The following is an 11,582-nucleotide window of genomic DNA, read 5'->3' on the forward strand; positions in this document are numbered from 1 at the left end:
TATTTATTTTATTATTGTTATTATTTTTATGATAGGTAGCACACAAATTTTAATATATATATATATATATACGATAACTTATACGTTATAATAATTTAGTATTAAATATATTCGGTATTATTATTATTTAATACCAACGCCTGATTAAGTCGCGTTTAAATGGTTACAGAAAAAAAAAAGAAAAGAAAAGAAAAAAAAAAAAAAAGGATAAGAAAAGAAGTAGAAGAAAAAGAATATGAGAAAGAAGAAGATGCAATACGAAACGAGTTCGGCGAGCAAAAGCAATTTTCCAAAGGCGTTCTTTTAGAATTGCAAATATGACGGCAGTACGGGGTCCTGTTTATTTAATTTATCGAAAATGTAACCTCTACCTTCGGGCTTAAACTCACTCACTCTCTTTCTCCCTCTCACTCAGGTTCGCGTTTTGAATCTTCACATTCTTATTTACCTTCTTCTTCTTCTTCTTCTTCTTCTTCTTCTTCTTCCTCCTCTTCCTCTTCTTCTTATTTTTATTTTTTTTTTCATTTTAATTTTCTTTCATTTTACAGCCCTTTTCAACGCACCGTTATTTTGTTCAGGAATTACGACCGTTATATACGCTCGTGTTATTTCTCGTAAGCGTAACTCGTGAGCTTTTAAAATCTTTAATTTATTGTTAGCGCTCTCTCTCTCTCTCTCTCTCTCTTTTATCGAGATCTACTAACAACCCGTGTTAATAATATCGCATAAATTACTCCTACTTTTTTAAATATTTTTTTTTTATATATTTATTACATCTTCGTGATCGTAATAATCACCCCTTGTCCATTCCCCCATTAATCCTTTTATTTTATTCATCCACCAATTTGATAATATTTTATTTTTGAATAATTTAACATTTGATACGAAATGATGATATATTATGATTAATTTGTAATTATTTGAATTAAGATTTATCACTTACCTTGGCAACCATTCGTCGATAAACCATAATGATCGATGTCGCATCTATCGCAATGCGAACCAACAACACCCACCGTACACCTGCATTCACCGGTTACGGGATTGCAAAGTTCGTTGAGGGCACCCACGTCGCAGTCACATACTTGGCAACCTGCACTAACGTTTCCGTAACCCTCAACACAGAAAGAACAGTCACGACCCGAGAACAAAGGCTTGCAGGGACACTGACCGCTCATCCGATCGCAATGAACGGAACTACTGCCAATGGGGTCACAATCGCATGCTGCGAACACAAAACAAGCCTAATATTTATTATAATCTTTTTGGGATTATTTTTTTTTTAAATTGAACATACGTAGTATAATTCATTCTTACAAACTTCTTGTTTCGTTTTGTTTGTTTGATACTCACGAAGACAATTTTGACGAAGGGGATCCCCGTAATGAGCTTCCTTACATCTTTCACATTTCCAACCTTCCGTATTTCCACGACATTCCAAGCAACGTCCTGTTTCTTGATCGCACGGTCCACCCGAGCAAGGACAACGCTCGCAAGTTCCCCCAGGGGTTGATGGATTACCATAAAAACCAACGTCGCAACTGAAAGTTGTAATTGGGACGTATGTGTGTTATTTAGATTGATTTGTGTGATAATTATTAATTATTTTTTCTATCCGTTTGTTTACCTTTCACAATGATCGCCTGTGTATCCTTCGGGACACTGAGTGCAAACGTAACCACTGTTATCGTCCGTAGGATCTTCCAATTGACAACTTGGACTGAAATTATTTGATTCGATAGATAACGGGCAAGCACATTTTTTACAATCCTCTGGTGTCCCTTTTGTTGCGATCCCATAATATCCTGTCGTGCAACGATCACATTTTGGACCGACTGTATGATGTTCGCAATTCTGTAATAAAAATTGTAAGTAATTTTTATATATTTTTTATATGATATTAATATAAAGATTTAATATATTATTATGATTTATAAATAATTTGATGTATGATATTTTTATATATATATATATATTTCTTCTTAAAAATTATTAAACATTTATCATTATCGATAATGTAGAATTGTGTATATACCGATATAAGATATATTCAACAATTCCAACCTTATATTTGAATTAAAATACAAAATGTCGAAATTTTAATAACATATTCTTTGTACAATCATAAGATTTAAATTATTATAACAATAGGAAGTATTTAATTCATAATTTTCTTCAAAAATAATTCAACATTTATCTTAACCATATGAACACAGATTTAAATATTATTCATTATCGACTATGGATAAACCAACGATTATAATTTCCTACTTTATCGACAATAGCTTACCTTGCATTCGCCCATCACAAGATCGCAAGAAGCAGCATGACCATTGCAATCACATTCAACGCAAATATGATAATCCCGATGATCAGAACCATTGCTCGTTACTTTAACGTATCCCCAGGAACAATTTTCACAGGATAAACCAATATATCCTTCAGGACACTCGCACATTTCTACGAGACTCTCGGTACCATCTTCCGATCGTGTTGGTTCACCAATCGGAAGGATTGCGGACAGAAGACTACGAACGAATGATCAAAAAATAATTATCGATATTAAAACAATCATTAGATCAAAAATGAACCATCGTACCTTCCTTCGATTTGTTCGGAATGATACTGTGCTCTTATCATGAGATATTTAAGATCAGCCAGGACGTGCATCATTTGTTTTCTATTGACAGGATCACCGCGAAAATCAGTTCTCTTGAGTCTCGTCGGAATGTCTCGGATTTCAGTACGCACGTGGTACCAACCTTCCTCGGTCAAGGCCACGGATATCTCCGCCTCCTGACCGTTATACTGTTCTTCGCCATAAGCTATACGCATGCCATTGTTACCCTAAAAAAAAGAACAAAAGAAAAACAAAAAATAGAATTAAAATATGAACAGAACGGGTAAAGGACCAAAACAGTCCCATTTCATATTTTCACAGATTCACAGATTTATTGCGTACACTTTCAATTAACACTTTGAAAAAAACTGAAATCGCGTATATCACTTTATACAATCCTAAGAGAATTCTAAGTAAGAAAGGAAAAGAAAAAGAAAGAGGGATTATACATACGACCAAAATAACGTTAGGTTCGGTTGTAGGCTTGCCACTAGTGTCGCCACGCATGACAACCCAGGTGACCGTATACGTGAGATTACTTCCGTAAGACGAGATACGATTTCCCGTATAGATTCGTGGTGCCAACCAGTATGGACTTTCATACTCGACCTCGTATGCTGCCACGGTCAACCAACCATTGTCCGTGTCGAATGTTGGTATAACACCCAACGATGCATTCATATCAGTTACCAACCAATTTTCCAACGATGAAATCTACAAAACAATACATTTATCAAATGTGAAATAACGATAAAACGTTCGCGGTGATTATTGATTTATATATTTTCGTAGATGTTTATTTTAAATATTTGTATTATTATTTTTTTACAGGAAAAAAAAGAAAGAAAAAATAAAAATAAAAACGGAACAAAATGATTTTACCATAGTGTAATAGAGTTTGCTAGAAGTACAACGATCACTAGCACCAAAACAGTAACAAGATACGCAACCGTCAAGATTATCCTTGGTCATAGCGAAATATCCGGGCTTGCATCTGTCACAAAATTCACCGTCAACGTTTGCCTTGCAAATGCAATCACCCTCGCAATCGTGAGACGGTAGTATACCACGTGAATCGCACGGACATTCCATGCAATATGGATATTGTCGATAACCTGCTGCACATTGGTCGCATTTGTATCCCGAATAGCCGGATTTGCACTCGCAGGCACCTGCTACCTGGAACATCATAGGTGTTATATACTACTCACTTATTATATTACGGTGTGAATCAAATGTGTTCGCGTGCGTTTTTTCAAATTAATATTTCACTTGTATATATAAAGTAATTTTATTGACTTCAACAAATTATTACACTATCTGAAACAACACGATAAACTCACGAACTTTTGGTTCACCCTAATAAATGTCTTTTACATTTATGTCAAATCAATTGAAATGAATTATCTGATTGGAACAATTCGATAATTAAATCTATACAGATTATTAATTTGATTGAACAAACTATAACAATTGTCACAGATTTATTGAGAACCGCATTATAATTATATGAATTAATATATATATATATATATGGAGGATAAGAAAGACAAGAATTACCTTTCCCAAGTGTGTGTAGGAATCGTCAGGTGTGCAGTAACCTGTGCTACCGTGAATGCTACAATCACAAGGCAAACAGGGCTCGGGTGCGTCAGGTGATACTCCGTTTGGTCTGTAATAACCGATCTGACATTTCTCGCAATTGATACCTGATGTATGTTCCTTAAACAGAAAAAATAAATTATTATTACTTTCTTTTTTTATAAAGCATAAGACGAGTTCACATACTTCATTGTTTACGATCAGAAAATGGCGAACTCGAACTCCCATTCAATGATAGGATTATCTATTTATTATACGTCGAAATGAATGACAAGGAATACACATGCTAATTGTGTGTGTGTGTGTGTGTGCGTATGTGTGTTTTGAAATAGACGAAGCGTTCTCGTGTTTTATCAGAAAATGAACTCTTTTGTTTGTTTGCTTTTCTTGTCTTTTTATTTATTCCGATGAATCGCAGCTGTGTTTCTCTCCTCCATGCAACCAACAAATGCAATAAAGATTAATGAAAATCTTTTAACGATTCTTCTCTGTACATTCTTCGTACCAGTTTATGATCGTTAAATTATTCATTAAGATGTTTAATTATTTTGTTTCTTTTCTTTTCTTTTTTCTTTTTTTTGAGTCACTTTTAATATAACCGATATATTTTGATGATTACACGTTTTATTGTTGGTAATTTTTATGTTTCAGTTTTATGAGAATATTATATTTCATTTAATTTGCAATTAATGATTAAATTTACGTGTGCGATACTTGTCAGGTTAATATTATTTAATAATATTTCTAACGAATTTTCGTTTAAACGATGAATGGAATAATTTTGATGAAACACACACACACACACACACACAAGTACAAGTAATAATATCTGTGATTAATTTGATCGATTAGAAACTGTTTTGAATTTATTGTTGGTTTCGTAAAATGTTTTCTTTGGTTCTATTGTTTTTGTGTAGACAAAAAATAAAAACAATAGGAAGAAAAAAGAAAAAGGGAAAGGATAAAATGAGGGTAATGTTAGAGTAGAACTTACAGTACAATTGAAACAAACACCGCCCCCTCGGAACTTCCCCCGACTGTCCATAGACATCCTTTTATCGGCAACTTCCGGATCGTAAATGCACGACGTTGCATGTCCATTGCAATTGCATTTCTCACAATGGAAACCCTTGGACGCGGTACCAGGTCTCCATGGTATTTGATTATACATTGGACAACACTTTTCACATCTTTCACCACACGTATGACGTTCACATTCGCATTCTTGATGCTTTAAACAACAAAATATAAAACCACGTATCATATATATATTTTTTTTTTTTATTCGATACACAATAATAATATTCATTATTCGAATAATAAAATATGAACAAAGAAAAAAAGCTTACTTAACATTATTATTTATTGTTTTATCATCAATTAAAAGTAACACGTAATTAAACGAAAATGAATGTCAACCCTTTGCACTTCTATGTCGAGTGTTACTCGACATTGATATTTTTTTTTTCCATTCTTATTAAACTGATTAAATTGCCTTATTTTTGTATTTAAAGTAAACTTCGAATAAAATATTTATAAAACGTTGAAAATATTGGTATTAACAAAATTGAAATATAATTCATTGTGCAAAGGATTAATATTGGCTCGTTATATTAATTCAAGTTTTGTTTATATCAGAAAATTTTTGATGCTAAAAAAAAAGAACACACCCACACACAATTTGTATTTTATCACATCGTAAACAATAATTCATATAATTTTATTGTTAAAAGTATGAGATTATTTTTGATTGTTATACAAAATAAAGTAGTTCACGAGTGGAAGAATAAAAAAGTGGAATTACTTGAAAGATTAGTTTGTTTTCTTTTGATGATTTGTTTAAACATTTTTTTTCAATTTTTTTTTTTTCAAACTGATAGAAGAAGAAATAAATGTTTTGTATAATACGTTTGTATGAGAGAACGATTATCATGGTAATAAATAATATATCGTGCGTTGAGAGTGAACTCGGAACTCATGATTCACAGAGAATTCGAACGTTAGTTTCTCTTTAAGTTTCTTTAAGCGACAAGACCACACGCATCTTAACACTACCAACACTGTCTCAGCTTCTTCTATGTTTCTCTATGTTTCTCATCTAAAAGTCAATCCGACAGCTGTCATGTTGATTAGATTTCGATTAGTTAAAACAAAAAATAACTATTTACTTTTAAATATCATTATTATCTCGTATTGAAAATTCATTCGTAAGAAATTTATTTCGTAATATATAATAATAATTACATAATAAATCTGTGAAATTGCAAAAATAAATGATGATATTATAATAATAATAATATAATTTATAGAACACATATTGTTATGCCAATAAGTTAAATATTAAATAAATAATAAGACAAATGTTTAGGGGAAAATAAAAAAGAAAAAAGTATATTACGATTACGATAACTAATTTAAATCATATATATATATAAACGTATTTATAATAATTCAATATAAATTGTTGGATTACATTGAAATGTTTCAATACTTTAAAAAGAAATAAAATGCTCGGTTAGACGGAGGTAATATTTTATCTGGGATTAGAAATATCTAAATTTAGGTATATCCAAAGAGAATATACTAAGAGGAAAGAAAATAAAATAAAATAAAATAAAAAAATAAAATAAAAATCAAATATCTCTACGATTAATGACGATTCATCGACATACTTTCTCAATATGGTAGAAACTTGTTGCAGCTGCAATATAAAATACGAATCACTCGAAACGAGTACATACTGCATATTGTTAGCATGCAGTTACTATACTACGAACAGACACACTTGCTACCTTTGGCTTATACCTCGGACACACAATAATAAAACCTTTCTTGACCTCGAGGTAAAGGCACTCCTGTCGATCTTTTGCGTGTTCTTAACTCTTTCTCTCTCTCTCTCTCTCTCTCTCTCTCTCTCTCTCTCTCTATTTTTATTTTTATTTTTTACTTTTTATATTATTTTCTCAGTGGCTAACGTAATCCCACCTTCAAACGATCATTAATCATTTACCTCATACCCGTCCTATTCTCTTCTAAAATTTTAAACAAAATTTCAAATAAACAAATTTAAATTATATTCAATCGAATTATATTATCATATAATAAAATATATTAAAAATTAATAAATTATGACAAATTATATTGATTGGAAATAAAAATCTTCTTAAATTCACACGAATTATTATTTTCACTCTAATTAGATGGATTAATGGTATACAAATTAAATACATTTTAATTAATAATATTATTTCGTATAGCAAAAAAGAAACAAAAAATAGGGAAAAAAAAAGATCCTCCGACGCGTGAAAGACGATAAGCGGTGCATACGAATTCGAAATATAAATTTACTGTGTGTTAATTTAATTTAATTTAAAATAAAATATTATTATTATCATCACATCGCGTTGTTAATTGTAATGCAGATTACCAAACTTAAAGGGTAGATGGAAAAATTAATTGAATAAAATTTTTCTTCTTTTTTTTTAACCGTCACTCTATCCTCCTCCCCCCCCCCATACTGTCGTGCTACTTAAGAAAAATCGATTAGAATCGATTTTTGGCAGTGTCCTTCGATCGAATAAATCGAAATTAGTTTTCGGCATGCGTGTTTGGTTTGACGGTCGCGTGCGAACGGATCGCTGCATAGATCGAATTGCGATCGCATTGCTGAATACGAGGACCGTCAAAGAGGCATCCGAAATATCTCGACATTACAACTCAATCGATTAACTTTTAATCGATTCCTTTCACCCTTTCTTTTTTCATTATTTTATTTCTTTTTTTATTCGACATTAAATACGAAAAACTCGAGAAAGTCAGATAATTTGGATGTTTAATTAATTATTTAGGAGAAATGTATATAAATATTTATAATAATAATAGTAATATAACTTTTTTGATCGATGCCTTCATTCTTTTTTTTTTTCGTTATTATTTTATTTCTTTTCATATAATTTTATTTTTTTTTATTCGACATTAGAGTTACGACAAATTTGAGAAAAACAGATGATTCGGATGTTTCATTAATGATTTATGAGATTATTATATTGCATACAACTTTTTATGATTATATAATTTATCGTATAATTATATAATAAATATTTATTATATACAATATATATATATATATAATAAATTTATGAAAATAAACTACGGGTGGGGGTGGGATTTATTATGAAAGAATAAATTGAATACAGAATCAACTTTCTACGTCCTCGTTTTCGTGACGAAACTAATGGGGGTAAAGAGGGTTATGGTTGGTTTTTCTTTTTTTCATTTTGTTCATTAATGTAAAAGTTGTAAGAAAAACCGCAAGTTGGTGGTGTAAGGGGAAAACAAAAAAAAAAAATGAAATGCGGTTCCAAATGCGTTAGTGAATCTTGCGAGAGATCGCAAAAGAAGGTTGGATACGTGTCAACTATCTTTCTCTTTTTCACGTTGGATTCCCATTCTGTAAAAGAAACTTCAGAGCTAACACGTCCCTTGTGGCTTTGGATGAGCCAATAGGGAAGATCCGAAACGATTTGAAGTAAGGAACGTGCGATCCTGCCATTAGCGGTGCTACCAGACAAAGGACTGACAAGTTTATGGCATTTACGACGGATTTATTTCCTATGAACCCCGTAACCGTAATCTTTTTTCTTTCTTTCTTTTACTTTTTGTTTCTTTTTTTTTTTTATTCATCTCTTTCTGTAATACGCACGCGTGCGGGGATTCTAATATTAGATAGTAGTCCGAACGGAAATGTTCAACCCCCGTGCAGAAATATATATATATATATGTAGATTTTTTAAAATATAAATTATGTATTTTGAGATTATATATATATATAATCATTATATAATGATTGCAATAATATATGAACGTTGTTTCACTTTTTTAATTAACTTATTTTTATTGTTCGATCGTACCAATCCGTTTTGTTCGAACTATACGATATTTCAAATCTATTTATTATTAGTAGCTTGAAATAATTAGTCCAATAGAATTTAACTAGATCAATTAGTTTAATCGAACGTTGATTTTTATCTGTTATTTTTGTATTATACTTTTTGATTATTTCTTCTTTATCTCTCTCTCTCTCTCTCTTTCTCTATTTGAATTCTATTGAATGAATCCTACACATCTTTTATATTTGATAATGAATTTATTGATAGTAGATGTTTATTTAAATATTATTACTAGTATTATTAATGTTAATGAAAAATATATGATTGATAATTTACCCCATGTTGAACACTGTAACGACACCGGGCAGCATGACCAGAACACACACAACGTCCACCAATATTGATTTCCTTGATCGAATAATATGCTCTTCTTTTATCGGCAATAACAACACCGTTTCTACGAAGACCTTGAAAACGAAGTCTGACGTATCTTGCTTGTGTAAATTCTAAAAGAGTTGTACTATGATTCAAGGCACCAGGTCTACCGTTCACCAGATGTGTATGGATCTGAAACACCAAGTATGAACGTGATTAATAATAACATAAAAAAACAAAAAAAAAACAAAAACAAAGTACCAATAATGATCGAGACGAAAGAGGAAGAAATATTTAAAAAAAAAAAAAAATAGAAAAGAAAAGAAAAATTGTAGAAAATATTGCACAATTAATTGAGGTTAATTATTAATACGCGTTGAGATTAATAAATTGTAGGTTTCTGTGAGAATGTGTATATGTATATGTGTATTTCTTTTAGAAAGTATTAAATTCGATGTCACTAGGAAGAAATAAATCATCCGTGAATGGCGCCGGTAAAACCGAGTTGAGAACGTCGTCGTCGTCCTCCGCAAATGGGCTTATGCGGTTCCTAATATAGAACAATCAGTTACAATTCGGGATAATAGGTTCACCTACGAGCTCTCTCTCTCTCTCTCTCTCTTTTTGTTGTTTTCTCTTCATTCTATTTGGTTTATTTTCGGAAATAATAATTTGAATAAAAACTTAATAATTCTTTTTTGTAGTATGTCTTCTATAATATATAGAAAGTTCAAATGATATTGTCCTAATTCGATAATTTAATAATTAATTAAATGATTTACATATGTGTGTGTGACTAATTATTATTATTCAATTTTGTTTATTATTATCTAACACATTTAACATTTATATTTAATATTATTAAGAAAAATTATTAGATAAATGTTACAAACGATTTCAACGTTTTTTAATTGTTTTATTTGAAATTTATTTTAACAATTTGATCAGTTTAATAAGAGTTAGATAAAACTTTGAGTGAGACTCGACAAAGGAACTTCTGAAATAAAAAACTGATATCGAGTGTAATATGTCATATTGTATATATATATATATAAGATTGCAAATAAATAATCTTGCAACATGTAATAATAATGATACGAAAAAATAAAAGATATTAATTTTTACGTTAAGCATAATCGAATATAATGACGTATTAATATAATTATTACAAAAATATAATAGGCTTGTTTTTTTTTGTTTTTTTTGATAGTTTATTTAATGAACGATCATCTTTCTTGGAAGATCTCTTGTGATGGACAATTAAAGTTCGCGAAGTAGAAAGGATCGGGTTGTGAGATGGCTTTCGTGCAAACGCTAAACGAGATGAGAGAGAAAAGAGAGAAAACGAAGGAATCTTTCTTGAAAAGGGGGTGAGGAGGATGAAGAGAATAAGAAGATGGAAGTAAAGGGAAGGAGGGATGGGGGAGCTAAGGATCGATGGTACAAAAACGGCGATCCCTACATTCCGGCCATGTATGGTGCTGAGTGACCATATATGGATGTTTGAATGCACACTGCACCTTCTTCAAGGGGGTGAAGTCTAAAGAAAGAAAAGGGTGTTTGTTTGCTATACGTTTGTTAGTTTCCTTTTCTCTGTTCTTATTTTTTTCCATTTTCTTTTTTTTCTTTTTTCTTTTTTTTTACGCGTTAACTCGAAACATTCAACGTGATTCTCTTTCAACCCCTCCCACCCCCAACTCATCTTCTCACAAAACCAAGAAAAAAAATAGAGATAATAATTCACGAATGGATCCAATTAATGGGACAATTAAAGTAGGGGAAAGAAAAGATTTAAATTAAATTCTGCTTGAAAATATAAGATATAAAAAAAGAAAAGAAATGTTACAATAAACTGTGTTATAAAATTCTAAACGTTTAATATCAGAATTTTATAATATAAATATATACGGATGAAAAAACATTAAGAATAATAAAGAAAATAAAGATTTTGAAATTACTCTTAAAATTAATTAAATATATTGTTAATAAATGTTAGATCTCATATTTGCTTATGAAACAAATTATATATGGCGTAATTTAAACGTTATAATTACAAAATTATAAAATATATCAGCAAATTGTTTAGAAAAATATAT

The 11,582-nt window shown here is 30.7% G+C and overlaps 1 protein-coding gene across 1 annotated transcript in view; it reads right to left on the reverse strand.

Moving 5' to 3' along the window:
* Positions 1-931: 931 nt before the first annotated feature.
* The window catches only part of LOC106787553 (laminin subunit alpha-1-like), a 46,783-nt gene continuing 36,132 nt past the window's right edge, over positions 932-11,582 (reverse strand). The window contains exons 4-13 of the mRNA XM_014749982.1: positions 9,448-9,678; positions 5,217-5,453; positions 4,181-4,342; positions 3,503-3,799; positions 3,074-3,334; positions 2,600-2,847; positions 2,291-2,528; positions 1,628-1,854; positions 1,354-1,541; positions 932-1,225 (exon numbers count right to left, since the gene is read on the reverse strand). Of these exons, the coding sequence (XP_014605468.1) occupies positions 936-1,225; positions 1,354-1,541; positions 1,628-1,854; positions 2,291-2,528; positions 2,600-2,847; positions 3,074-3,334; positions 3,503-3,799; positions 4,181-4,342; positions 5,217-5,453; positions 9,448-9,678 (2,379 nt within the window). The 3' untranslated portion in view covers positions 932-935. The remainder of the gene's footprint in view (positions 1,226-1,353; positions 1,542-1,627; positions 1,855-2,290; positions 2,529-2,599; positions 2,848-3,073; positions 3,335-3,502; positions 3,800-4,180; positions 4,343-5,216; positions 5,454-9,447; positions 9,679-11,582) is intronic.

Source organism: Polistes canadensis, unplaced genomic scaffold (assembly GCF_001313835.1).
Source record: "Polistes canadensis isolate GaletaPanama2010 unplaced genomic scaffold, ASM131383v1 scaffold_104, whole genome shotgun sequence".
In the NCBI taxonomy this organism is placed as follows: Eukaryota; Metazoa; Arthropoda; class Insecta; order Hymenoptera; family Vespidae; genus Polistes; species Polistes canadensis.